The sequence below is a fragment of the Ceratina calcarata genome, unplaced genomic scaffold (assembly GCF_001652005.2).
Source record: "Ceratina calcarata isolate Rehan_Ccalc_2016 unplaced genomic scaffold, ASM165200v1 scaffold78.2, whole genome shotgun sequence".
Taxonomy (NCBI): domain Eukaryota; kingdom Metazoa; phylum Arthropoda; class Insecta; order Hymenoptera; family Apidae; genus Ceratina; species Ceratina calcarata.
Window position 1 is genome coordinate 1648877 of NW_017179105.1, and position 13544 is coordinate 1662420.

Sequence of the window (13544 nt, forward strand, 5' to 3'; positions counted from 1 at the left end):
GGATATTATCGCGCGAAGGGGGATAATTATCCCGCGAGGCTCGTCTCATGCTCGAACAAGAAGAAACACGATCTTTTTGCTGGAGTACAGATCGAATTTCGCGGTCCCTTAAATTAAGTAATATTAACATTATTACNATCGTAGGGACTCTGCGTTACTTGTTTGTTTTGTTAACTGCTATGCAGGTTTTAGTTACGGTTATTTCAATTTTAATTTGTTCCGTAAGCTAGATAGCATATGATGTCGATTATGTAATTGGCTGCGAATTAAATTGATCGTGTCGACTGACCGGAAATAAAACTATACTTGTCCGCGCGATTAAACAATTAACGGAAACCGTCGAAGACGCTGTTCGAAGTATGCAACGAAGAGCTTACGGCTCCTCTTTTAACGTTTTTAAAATCCAATGATTCAACCAAACGGATGATAATCCCGAGGAAAACGGCAAACTATCTCATTGAAGACAACTTAGATATAAAATTGATTTGAAGAACAAAATACAATTTGTATTCGCTTGCTTGATACGAAACGCGGAGGTGTACGTACGGATCCCTCCGAGAGTTTGTCTATTCGAAACAAAAAAAAAAAGAAATGCCTTACGACTGGTCGTATCATCGCTGCATCCGTGCATCGGACAATCCGAATTGACTTACGTAAAAAGAAAAGAAAGAACGCTGAGCAGAGTAGAATTTTAGCACGCAGGACCTGTCTCGTTGTGATATAATAAACGTCATTGTATTACTACCCGAATGTTGGAGCTCTATTTTTATTAAGGTACCACGTATTATTAGTCCATACTTAGCATTTTTATAGCGAATACGTAAGAGTCTTTTTACCTGTCTTGCGTGAGGTACAATGGAGAGCGGCGGAATTGCAATAGCGAGACTTGGGACACACGCTCGGGACTTCATTTACATTCACGTGTACATAAGAAGTTTTTTCGTAACATCGATCAGAGATCTTGCAACCTGTCGCGCGAAACATTTTCTTCGATTAGCACCCTATGATTCATTTCTTCTCGCTAATAACACGCAGTTAGGTAGAAAGAACAATTATGGTATCCACTATCGTGTTTAGTAAGAATCGTGCCATAGTGTTTACACGCGTATAAAAGATATTGTCATTTTTACCGCCTATTTTACATTGTAACCCTCGCGTCACTCTTTTGAGAGAAAAAAAATAAGGCAAATGACCGGTGGAATTGTTTATCGAAACTTTTCAAATTACGTCGTACGCACGTATGTTTCCACGGTGCAGATTTTAACCGGATAGTTTATGCTGCGGAAATGTTTTAAAAGAATCGCGGGATGTTCGGCACGTAATTTTAGATAGCGAGAAGAATGATGTAAAGCATAAATGAGAATAATGAGCAAAATTGTCGAAATCCAACAGCAATCGATTAACAATAATTTTCATACCTACTTTTGATTTTACCATTAAACCTGATCGTCATTTAGTTGGAATATCTTGGAGACGTTCGATTCCTGCGATCGGTAGATTCTGGATTTTTATGCATTTATAGAATAATAAAAAAAAAATCATGAAAAATGTGACTGTTTAGTCTCGTATAAGAGTCCGCGGTCTAAAGATGAGTAGTCGAACGTTTCCGAGATTGTCGGGTTTATATCGTACCGCATAATGTGCCTCAATAGGTGCCAGCGTTACCAAGAGCGACGAGTGGCAGTTAGAATTTCATGAGATAAAACGATTATTTGCAAGAGGAAAGATAAAGGACGATAAAACTAAGAACGGAGCTAATATATAAAACGGTGCGAGCGGAAAGATCGACGACGAGATCTGAGAAACGATGTCGGAACAAGAAAGAGATAAAAGGAGGATGGCGCGGATCTACAAAAAGTAATCGCAATTGAAAAAGACATTTGTATTATAATTGTAGCGTTACGATAGCGTATGTTAAGCGCATTAAGATTCGTTTTAATTTACAAAGATACGAATGAATTTTGCGCCGAGGTACATAATAGATAAGTTACGTGGTAGCTAGATGTGAACGAATGACAGTATGGATATTCTGTATTCTGCACGGTCTGTGTCGTTGCATGCCTGTAAAGAGACAGTGGGAGATGGATTATATAATCATTTATTTATTACTTTGTTTCGGGACGAAATGATACGCGCATTTAAACATCGAATACGTCAGGTGTGGACGCGCGGATTTTATTCGATTTTTTACTCGAACTTGTGCAAACCTCATAAACCATTTCCATGTTTTTTAATCGTATAATTTAAACTCTAATTTATACTTGAGAAAAATGGATAGCGCACGCGGAAACCGGTTGCGTAGGTATTCGATGTCTATTAAAAAAAAAGAATGCGTTTTCAGTATTGTTTCAATCGAGATCGAACGTATGCTTCCAGAATCAGTTGGAACGATTTTATCTTAATCTCCCTCGTTCCCGTTTCTCCCCTCCTTTCATCATCTTTGTAATACAATTAGAGTCGAACACTTTATTTTTGCGAGCGAACGATGAAGAGTACATGATACTATTAACAATAAAATTATGAATTTGCATAATAAAATTATCGATATGGAATCTACGATCGTAGACATGTACATATGTATGTATATATACAGTTTATTTTCTGCATGCTCTATATATTAGCACATGAATACGGTAAGAACACGTAAGAACTTTTGAATGAACTCGTAACAGTCTGTTGCACGAATTATTCCAAGTACGTTTCGTTCCTGATAAACCGTCAGGTGTGCATAGCAGTAAATGTAAATCGGTTTCAGAATTATTACGTAATTAGATTATACGCGAATAGCACGGGTAACGAGGAAAGTTTATTACGTAACTATTATTAAATCGTATTATATAAAAATGATAGATATTGTATATCCGAACAATTTGTAAAGTGACAGTCTGACAATGGCGACATCTGGCCAAATCGTTCAAATTCTTTGTGCATGTTCCACCGTAACCTCGAAAGTATACATGACAGTGTTTTACGTCGGGGAAAATTACGCGTATTTTAACAACTTAGATTAGTCTGAAATCCGTCGCTATTACGTCCACGCGTCTCGGTTAACGTTCGTCGTGCGCGATTACCAAGCACGAGGAAGAAACTCGCGATTTTCAACGAATAGGGAAGAAACACGTCTGACAGAAATACGGAGCCCGAAAATTGACGTGTCCTACCTGTTGTCACAATATTCTCGTACGATGGTAATGACTTTCCCGTAACGTTCCGAACGGTTCAGTGTTTTTCCCTGATCACCAATCGGAGAACGGTTTTTACCTTTGAACCTTCGTCTCACGCGTTTCTAAATACGCGACAGGATCAAGCTCGATACGTTGATCCCACGAAATTTTGAACTTCCACTGTGCGCATCGCCGTCCAGGCCATTCCTACGTTAATTTCCTTCGTCGATTATGGCTCGAGTGTAATTTACGAGTACTCAAAGTTTACACTTTAACCGACGTTAATAATAGGAATTATCCTATCTGTTTGTCAAGATAAATGTGATCCAGGAATATGATAACTACAAAGTTGATTATTTCGAAGGTGAGCTAATAAATGATTCAACAGTTCACTTGCAAAGTATAATTGAAATACGCGTGTTTCAAATTTTTAATGTTTCTGGTTCAGGTGCTAAATAAATCGAACTGAACTACATTACATCAAGAAGAAGACCATTCTCGTTCTGCATAAAGACAAAAACATCGTCTTTGAAATACATACAAGGAAAAAATAGAACACACAAACGATGGACGCATCTATGCGAGAAAGACTTTCTGCCTTTACGGATGTTATACTTAGAGTTCCACCTTTATTCATTATAGACGAGCTGCTTAGGATCGGACTTGGATTTTCTAGCGAAAATGTAGTACTAGACAATACCGAGCATGCCTATTCGGAATATCTATATCGTTACCTCTATTGTCAAACGTACTTCATAATCGTGCTGAAATTCCTTTGTTGTTGCATAGGTAAGATATAAATAATTTATTCATATTCTATGAATCGACTATTTCAAGTTCATAATTATCTGTCAGAGAATGTCGGTATGCATTTAAAGAAATTCGCATGGTTACCAGTAGTAGAATAAAAATTTTATATTCACAGTAGTGGGGTTAATTCGTGTGGGTCGTTGTATCTGTAAAAAGAATCATTATACTTGTATGATTGACAAAGAATTCGAATACACAACGAATACACGTAACACAGTAGTATTTGTACTTTCTCTTTTTTTCCGTGACCATCGAACATATGCGAAAGAAGCCACTAGATTCAGAGTAAATAAAAAAAACCAATGAATAGAGGAAAATTTACTTTTCAGGATGCATTGCTGCAATATGTACATTCATGTTATGGACGAAACATCTGATAATGGTGTATCTATACTTAATACCGGTGGGAGCAATATTTGTGTCCTATTGGTCAAATGTTAGTACAATGAAAGCTATTATCTCATACGTAAGCACGCAAGATTCCACGCCTAGCATACTCGACAGTATTTTACGCCTTGACTTAAAAATCCTTTTTAATGAAGGAGCTGGCTTCCTAGTAATACAGAATTACACGTTACAATGCATGTTAGCCAGTCTCTTTTGTTATCTCCATCTCGCCCCGAGGCATCCGATTCTCCAAAAACTTCTTATACTAAGTTTTATGGCACCGTCTATCTTGGGCATCTGCCCAGTTCCGGTGAGTTTACTAATGAATATATTAAAAAGAGCATTACGCCTACGTACGCAACCTATTGAATATACATGTCGTTTCAGACGCAAGTGCTTTACCACGCGCCGGTATTCGCGGCGCTTCTTCCATTGGCCGTGTGCAAGTTTATCATCTGGTACAATGGTATCACGATGTTGAAGACGATCTACACGGGCTATCAGCATGCGCACAACTTCATAAGCAACTACGGCCTGTCCGCGTTGGTCGAAACCGAATGGCTCCGGTTGAACGTACCGTGCGTGTTACGCATGTTCTGGATATTGCGCGTGGGTGGACAAATAATCGAGATCCTCGCGAATCATTACGGAGAAGAGACGTTCAACTACTACATGATGATGAAAACTCTCTTAGTGAATGGTTGCGAGACGTTGACGGCGGTTCTGGGAATGACCAGCATAATTTCGTACATATGCCATTATATCGGTTGCTTCTTTCAATGGGTGCTTCTCACGGAGGACGGGGACGAGAAGAGCATCGGCACCGTGTCAGCGATTTTATTTTACATGCTGGCTCTTCAAACCGGATTGACGAGTTTGGACAAGGATAAACGGTTGGTCAGGCTGTGTCGCAATTTCTGTTTACTCTTCACGGCGGTCCTACATTGCGTTCACAACATCGTGAATCCATTGTTGATGTCGCTGAGCGCGTCCCACAATCCGGCGCTTCATCGGCATCTTCGCGCTCTAGGTGTATGCGTGTTTCTGATACTTTTCCCAGTCTCGTTGCTGATATTCCTCTGGTCTCACTACACCGTGAGCACGTGGTTACTGGCGGTGTCCGTGTTCAGCGTCGAGGTGATAGTAAAAGTATTAGTTTCACTGGCAATCTACTCGCTCTTCCTAATCGACGCCTACCGAAGCGTGTTTTGGGAACAGCTCGACGATTGCGTATACATAATTCGATCGTTCGGGAACACCATCGAATTCGCGTTCGGCATCATCCTCTTCTTCAACGGGTTCTGGATTCTGGTGTTCGAGTCCGGCGGGACGATCCGCGCTATAATGATGTGCATCCACGCGTACTTCAACATCTGGTGCGAGGCGCAGGCCGGATGGCGCGTGTTCATGAAACGTCGATCGGCCGTGAACAAGATCAACTCACTGCCGGAGGCGAAGGCGGAACAGCTTCGGATGTTGGATGACGTGTGCGCGATCTGCTACCAAGAGATGCAGAGCGCGAAGATCACGCGGTGCAATCATTACTTCCACAGTGTGTGCCTACGCAAGTGGTTGTACGTGCAGGATCGCTGCCCGCTGTGCCACGACGTGTTGTACAAAGTCGAGACCAACCAGAACAATAAGAGAAACGAAGGTATCGTCATCGAGCAAGGGGCGCGACCGAACGGCGAAGACAACGTCTTCCAACAGATGAACGAGGACAGGTGAAAAGACGCGTCGTAGTTACATTGTGATACGTACATATACAACACGGACAGACTGTTTACGAATCTACACCTTACAAATTCGTAAGACATCGATCTCCGATAAATCTTGCCTGGGGGAAAAAAGGTCTCGTTTCTCGTATCGTTCAAGTTCAAAGCTCAAATTTCAGTGCTCGGAACGAGCGATCATCATCCGTCGAATGAAATCTACCACTGAAAGAGCTTCGAACCGCAACAATCGGTATCGTTACCATTTATTTTTTTAGCTTACTTCTTAGGACACCAGAGAGGATTTCTGATTTTCGCGATTAAGAATGCTTGCGCATATCGTGCGTTCTTCTATTAAAATTTCTTTCTTGACCTGAAGCTTCCGTGCACACGTTGTACTTATTCTTCCAATTTTAACATTCAATTCACTCTACAATTAAATATCGACGTTCCCTTTCCATTTGACACAAATTAGAGCTCGCTCATTCGAATGAACATCCTTGCGATCAGCCGAATTATCGTGTATTTTTCTCAGTGCGCGAAGATCGTTTACTTTAAGCCTATCAAAGACTGCACCGGTATTGCCTATCGTTTCTCCGATCTCAAACAATTTTCTACCAGAGATCGTCGAATCGAACAACAGACGCGATAGGAGGTAACAGGAATAAGTTGCGAACAGCGCTGCTCGTTATCCCGTTATTTACGCTGCCACGACAAAACGTAATGAGATTAACGATCCTTCACCTTCTTTTCTTGAAATCAATAGAGGGAAAGTTTACAGACGCAGTTTATAAAATCGTATTTATTAGTCGCAGAAATCAGCTGTGGTACCAAATTTGTTGATAATTAAAAATGTAATATCGTGTACGATTTTTTATCTCGATATCGCGTGCGCATTTTACTACATACTTTCTGTCGAGTAGATGATAAACGTAGATATCTAAGGAGTTTTCCCTTATCTTTCCTTAGAACTTGGAACACTCTTTCTCCGTCGCCTCGAGTCGAATCCACGAGCCTCTGTGATAATTAAATAACAGCGAAAATTATGAGTTTCTTTTGCTCATTTAGTGCAACAAAACATTATTTATTTACTACACGATTTAAGGAACGATGTACGATCATTTCTTTGTAAGATCACATCATATCGAATAAATGTTACATTTTTAAAACGTCGCTGTCCTTCGAATTTCGGATAACGTAGAGAATTTTCGACGAACGACTGGAACCGCAGAGTATGTGCATATACACACTTTCTCGGTCCGTTCCCCACTTCTCTGTTCGAGCACTCTTTCACGTCGCACATTCGCAGTCCGCTGCCCGATCTCCGAAAGTCCGCCGCCCGCTGGCTCGATCTCAGTCCGTTGCGCACAGCCGCTGAGCGAGGGTGTTGCCTCTTCTCCGAAAGTGACACGATCGACTGCGGACCGAGCAACAGGTAAGCCCAAAAACAATTTTCCTGTTCTCTATTGAAAAATACGAGAACTTACCTGTACACGATCGTCACGGTCCATCGAGAATCGCGCGACGCGAGCTGCACTTTGACTCGCTCGCTCCGCTGGCAGCCAGTCGAGGGGAGATGCATTTTTTCCTACTCGGGTCACGTCGCGGCGAGGACATTGTTCCAGCGATCATTGTTAAATTGAACGGTTCACCTCCGGTTCCAGACACGTATTAACTCGAGCGACTGAAAATATGCAAAATGTTCACCCCGAGCGGAATCCAATGTAAACCAGCTCCGGAGCCAAGTCGCTCGGTCGTGTTAATTAGCTTATGCTACCTGGGCATAGATAAGCCGACTAATGACGCAACAACACTGCGTTTTGCGACGTATCGTTAAGAACGAGTTAAAAAAATCCAATACTAGTTCTCCTCGCGATCGATAGATCGTTTAGCAGGTGTCGTTACCAATAACGAAGTTCCGGAACGAATTTCAATTTGGTCTTGGAGAAAACTCGTGGTAATCTGGCGTTTTCAACGATACATTATTAAAACGCTTTGTGGAGCTTGGAGAAATCGAGTTTCCCTTTGTCACGATGCTTGAGCACGAGAATGCCGATTGGCAATGATTCACGGCGCGGTTCTACTAATCGCATCTCACTGAATCGATCCGTGCTCTGAATAAATCCTGCCGCGTGAAATATCTCGGATGCAGCGAGACGAAACATCGGTTTCTTACCCTTCTTCCGGGACGAAGTATCGCGTGTTCGGTTGACCGCAGGAAGAATTGTGGGAACCGGGTAAAAGTAAAAGTAACAGAACGCGTGTGTGCATCTCGCGAAGTCGGAAATTCGTGCGTCGCTTAACGTAACTGCGATCAGTGGCCGACATTGTTCATAGATCATCTAAATGAGACGAGCATCGATCCGGATGATTTAACGATTCCGCAAACTTCCGCTCCTGGGAATGTTTCAGATCGCAGTAAGTCGATAGAAGCGTGAAAAGGCGTAATACTACGGCGTGGCCGGACAAAGAGTCACGATCTGAGCGTCGCGGCGACGGCGGGTGCTTCCGCGTTTCTTGCAGTTATTAATAAAAGCTCCGTTCTCTGGTGCTCCGAGGCCGCGTTTCTTCCGCGACGCTGCCATCGTGTAATCAGACGGCAGATCGCCGGAGAGTTAATTAGAAACGAAGCTGTGGATTCTAAGCAAAGAAGAGCCTTTCTTCCTCGGAGACGATAATCGATCGTCACGTGGGTAGAATTAAAAGTCGTGGACTTTTCTGAAACACTCCAGAATTAATGTTCGTCTCTAAACAGGCTAAGGTCTGTTGTTTAAAAAAAATCTATTTAATCCGCTTAGAAGAATGCGACGCGTGCACATGTACACGTGTGCACGCTCGCTTTCGTTTCTAATTTCATCTACTCGAGTTTCGTTTAATTACTCTCAATTGCTTGGAACGAACGCTCAGCCGGTGGTTCGACGACGAATAATCGTTTCAGATGAATTGTAGAGAATCGCCTCGAGACAAAACCTCGGTCCCGGATCTGCTGCCAAAACGTTCGTGCCAGCTGTGCAATATTCGAGATTTGCATGACGCGAGTCGTTAACCGTGCTTCTGAGAAACACGCCGAATTCTCGGTAGGATTTATTGTTTCGCACAGAGGGTGAAGGAGAACAGGTAACGCGCCAGAAATTCATCACGTCTCTAACTCAGAGTACATCGTATCGTAAACATCATTGATGACTCGTTCACGAGTGGAACACGACGCGTGCACGTGTCGGCATAACGCGAACAGCTTCCGTGATGTTCACCGCGGCGGGCAAATGAAAAACTGACGTCGATCATCGATGAGATCGCGACACTTGGCTTCCGCAATTCCATCAATAATTTCAAAAGACAACTTCTCTGTGTGTACGCGACTTAACGCCGCGAGAAGAAAGCCAGCAGGCGAGCTACGAAGACGGGAGAGGAGCGAGAACGCGAAGCAATTACTTCGTCCCTCCGTTTAAATCGTTCGAAGAGTTTCGTTATTACCTTTTTTGCCGGCGTTAAAGTCGGTCGCCTCGTCGGGCGCATACGCCGAGCCTTTTCCCACGGTCTCGCGATAATTCGACCGATCGTTTCCCATTGCGCCCGATTCTCGTCTACCGAGCGAGCATTTGCATCGAGTTAAGTACGCTAAACGCCGACAGCACTTACTTACACGAGCTCTGAACAAATGCGCGTAGACAAGCTGCAACTGCTATTCTACGAAAGTAGCAGCGAGACTGAAAATTCTATCTATTGACCGGAATTTCGTGGTTACCGTCGCGATCTTCCGAAATAATGGACATATGGCTGGGCGATGCGGAGGCGTACTTCCTCGGAAGGAAGACCGTGGATCCTGCGTCACGAGTGCTAGGCGTGAGACGCATGGAACACGCGGATCTCCCGAGTGTGGAGCGGCTGATACGCCCGGAGACGTATGAGATCTTCGGGGACGTGGACGTTGGACGCATATTGTATCGATGAATCAATCTGAGAATTCTACAAAGCCAGTTCTATCGAATGCGCGAGTAAAAAATACGTTTCCAGCGAGAAAAGCTGCCTGTCGGTTGTGCAATGTAACGAGAAAAGCGAGGTCATTTCAAGCATGTGCCTTTGCAATTATCCGAACGTACCGGCAGTGCCTCCGGAAGACTGGATGCACTGGATCTACGCTTCGTACAAGTAAACATATTTACGGAGAACGTGTGATACTTTTGTACGAACCATCCTCTCGGAAAAAAGGGTCGAAGACGTGACGGAGATGAACACGATGTTTCTGCACCTACTCGTGTGGGACAAACGATACACCGGTCATTTCTACGAAGACCTTCTGACCGGGCTCTTCGACTTCACCTCGTATCTGCAGCACGTGATCCTCGTGCTTCCTCCTCAGATCATTCTAGGTGAGGATCTCGATCTTTTAAACACCGCCGCCGGTGTGGTCACGGGTGTAATTTTCCAGCGGACGTGTTCGAAGGGCAAATGATCAGAGTACCACCCAGGTGTACCACCGACAGACTTTCCATACAGTCCATCTACGTGACCGAACGCCACTTGAAGAATCCCAGACTCAGAATCCGTCGAGTCGTGTGAGTTACGCGCAACTCCTCCAAACGAATCCTGCGCGAATGATTTGATTTACGCGACAGGGAAGAGGACAACGACGACGTTGTACCGATCATCGACGACGAGTCTATTCTGGTGAAAGAGTTTTACGGCGAGTTTTACGTGAGCGAGATGGTTCGTTATCCCGACGATTGTAGACGCGTGATCGTCTCCGAGGACGAGGACGGTCTGGCCACAGGAGTGATGTTTCTCAACAGTAATATAGACGTGAACGCGTTGAATGAGAATTTCGAGTTGGTGCTGTACAACGGTCTTAGGAAACCCCACGAGAAAGATTACTTCCCGCCTGGGTACATGATACCAGCCAGCGAAACGTATTTCTCGTTCTTCTCGAGGAAACCGCGGAAGGAAACGCCAGAAAGGTGACTCGAGTCGTCCAACTCAATTAGACACAGTAACCCTTTCACTGCGGCGCGATTTCGGAATAATCTATTAATATGGACGGCGCATTATACGTCCATATACGTCCATATATACGACCATATGTGTATATATCGATAGATTTCTAAGGACGTATATTTACGCCTTTCGTAGTGAAAGGGTTAAAAATCAATCATTATTCCTCGGGACTTATAAATCTGAAATACAAACTGCATTAGCTCCACACCTTCCCCTGAACGAAGCATGGAGGATGTCCATTACCCATCAGAATCGACATCCAATAGTTCTGTGTCCATAGAGGTAATGCCTGCAGTACCGAAACAAGCAACCGCCCAGGAAAAAGATCCCTTCGGGGATAAATCCCTGTTCGATATGTCCGTTACGACTTTCCTCAGCTATTTGCCATCGATCGACGGGTCGTATCGGCCGACAGTAACGACCGCGTTCATGGATTCCGTATACGACATTCCACGTGAGTCGAACCGATCCGGATCCAGTTCCAATTTCGAAATAAAACTCGATCCTTTGTCGGCAACGAAGAACGGAAGACGAAGATCGAGTCGATCGAGATCGACGCGGTCTTACAGTCGGACAAGGTGAAGGTCCCGTCGCAGCCAGTATACTACGGCGAGGTGAACGCGTTCGTTTTGGAAATCTTCTCGATGCGGGATCAAGTGAAACGGCGATGGAGCAGAAATTTCGTAGAGGCTGCGTTCGAGTGTTTTCCTAATCTGGATTACTGCGCGATACTCGTCCCGTTCTCTCATCCGTTCATTCATCTACTCGAACACTTCATGGTACGTCCTTTGTCTTCGGGGTATTTTAAAACCCGTTGGAAACGAGAAAGAAAAACGAGGATTCATCTTGAATATATGTAGTTTGTCCCGTTGAGATGCAACAAGGATTATCCAATGGCGTTGCACATAACGCATCGCGCGGCTCTCTTGGGTCAACCGAAAGTTCGCGAAGCCAGGCTCTGCGATCGGGAGGACGTGCAGGAGCTTCTACAGAAGATTCCGAAAACGGAACAGATCTTGGCCGACTTCGACGAGTCAATGAAAGAAGAACGGACCGACTTGCACTGTTACGTCGTTCAATGGGAGGACGTGATCGTCGGCGTGGCGATTATTCGGTAATCCTGATTTCCTACAAGGTTCAAACAAAAAGTGAACGATGAATACATTGAACCAGTTCCGAGAACGAAGTCACGTACATCAAGCGGCGGTACCATGTGGAAGATTACATCGTGTTGCAGAATATACGGCACGACGCTTACGGCCGTATCCTCCATTTTGTTCTCATGCCAATATTTTCTATTCACCTGGCCCACTTTTTTAACGAGATCATGCGGTTCACTAATATGATGGTTCTTTTCTATCGACTCACCGGAAGCGCTTTAAGCGCATTGGTAAAATTGTCAATTCGACGCAAAAATTGCGAACGATGATGAAGCGTTGATGAACAATTTATTCTGAGAGACATTTATACCTGTTTAGACTCGTACACACCCTCTGACCATCTGTTTGAAAGGCATGGTGCCCATGCACCCTCGTCAAAGAATCGTCTACAAGTATCATGAGTTCGAGGAAACCGACGAACCTCAGCAAGAAACTGAACCCTTCTCACTGTTCATGACGACGCCAAGGCTGTCGATGATCCCTGTTACGTACGTCGACTCGAAGATCGTCGTAGTGGGAGCGTCAGACTGCGGCGTAGCTTTTGTGGAACAACTTGCCTTCGGGTAAATCTCGCCTTAACGATCTGCCTTCAGTTTTTAATTCCGTTTGCCGCACGAACGATCGTTTCCGAATTCAGACAGAGCTTCATGCGATTTACGAACTTGACTCTGATATCGCCCCACGGTTTGCCTTTTGACAATGATTCCGATGAAAGGAGCGCACGTATGATACCCTTCAGAGGTCGATATTGTCGAAATTATCACCGATTGGTACCTACCCGTTCTTGGATCAACGTCGTTTACGGCATCGTAGCAACGATTCAGAGGTAAAAAAAAGAATGCGATCTTCAAATCGAACCGAGAAGGATTTTTACTGAATCGATAGGAAAGACAAGTACGTAGCGGTGATGCATCAAGGGAACATAGCGTACGATTATTTAATCCTGACTTGTGGACTTCAGTACCAAAGACCTCGCTTCGAAGAGGAAATAGAAGAACTGAAAAAAGGGTAAAAGAAAAAAGATTCTAACATCGAAAGGATGGAATAATGAATTTGCGAATTCTAAATAGAGAATTCGTGGATCGCGAAACACCTTGGAATTGTATAACGATCAACGACGATGTCGAAGCTGCCGCTTGTATACAGAAGTTGCAAGATCTGACAGACAATTTTCAACACGAAAGTTAGTTTAAGGATGTATTGGCTAGACAGTCAATCCCAAAAGTTTATGCACTTTAGAAACGCATTTTTTAAAAAGAAATCAGACGTCGGAAGAACATTGCTAATAATAAACAACAAAAAAAAATTTTCGATTTTTC

The 13544-nt window shown here is 43.7% G+C and overlaps 3 protein-coding genes across 6 annotated transcripts in view; all 3 read left to right on the forward strand.

The window, feature by feature from the left end:
- Positions 1 to 134: 134 nt before the first annotated feature.
- Trc8 (TRC8 ring finger protein) lies at positions 135 to 7243 on the forward strand. Its single transcript, XM_026818401.1, has 4 exons — positions 135 to 3528; positions 3613 to 3953; positions 4304 to 4671; positions 4749 to 7243. The coding sequence occupies exons 2-4, from the start codon at positions 3731 to 3733 to the stop codon at positions 6087 to 6089; spliced, it is 1932 nt and encodes a 643-aa protein (XP_026674202.1). The 5' UTR covers positions 135 to 3528; positions 3613 to 3730; the 3' UTR covers positions 6090 to 7243.
- A 1256-nt stretch (positions 7244 to 8499) lies between these two features.
- On the forward strand, positions 8500 to 12807 carry LOC113463811 (cilia- and flagella-associated protein 61). The gene is made up of 9 exons (XM_026818380.1): positions 8500 to 10222; positions 10283 to 10443; positions 10503 to 10629; positions 10690 to 11028; positions 11266 to 11519; positions 11588 to 11844; positions 11926 to 12179; positions 12239 to 12455; positions 12544 to 12807. The coding sequence occupies exons 1-9, from the start codon at positions 10146 to 10148 to the stop codon at positions 12790 to 12792; spliced, it is 1935 nt and encodes a 644-aa protein (XP_026674181.1). The 5' UTR covers positions 8500 to 10145; the 3' UTR covers positions 12793 to 12807.
- Positions 12808 to 12846: 39 nt separating this feature from the next.
- LOC108630508 (cilia- and flagella-associated protein 61-like) overlaps positions 12847 to 13544 on the forward strand; it is a 3131-nt gene continuing 2433 nt past the window's right edge. For all 4 annotated transcript variants that reach the window (XR_003389890.1, XR_003389888.1, XR_003389889.1 and 1 more), the window contains exons 1-3: positions 12847 to 13051; positions 13111 to 13233; positions 13296 to 13408. Coding sequence is in view for 1 of the 4 variants with exons in the window: in XM_026818409.1 (XP_026674210.1) it covers positions 12873 to 13051; positions 13111 to 13233; positions 13296 to 13408 (415 nt within the window). In the remaining 3 variants the exon portion in view is untranslated. The remainder of the gene's footprint in view (positions 13052 to 13110; positions 13234 to 13295; positions 13409 to 13544) is intronic.

Bases quoted from the DNA above. Each gene is read 5' to 3' on its own strand.
- LOC113463811 (XM_026818380.1), top strand. From the start codon at position 10,146: ATGTGCCTTTGCAATTATCCGAACGTACCGGCAGTGCCTCCGGAAGAC. The intron at 11,029-11,265 runs GTGACTCGAGTC...AAACTGCATTAG, and splicing joins CGGAAGGAAACGCCAGAAAG to CTCCACACCTTCCCCTGAAC. The intron at 11,845-11,925 runs GTACGTCCTTTG...GAATATATGTAG, and splicing joins ATCTACTCGAACACTTCATG to TTTGTCCCGTTGAGATGCAA.
- Trc8 (XM_026818401.1), top strand. From the start codon at position 3,731: ATGGACGCATCTATGCGAGAAAGACTTTCTGCCTTTACGGATGTTATA. The intron at 3,954-4,303 runs GTAAGATATAAA...TTTACTTTTCAG, and splicing joins ATTCCTTTGTTGTTGCATAG to GATGCATTGCTGCAATATGT. The intron at 4,672-4,748 runs GTGAGTTTACTA...ATGTCGTTTCAG, and splicing joins TGGGCATCTGCCCAGTTCCG to ACGCAAGTGCTTTACCACGC.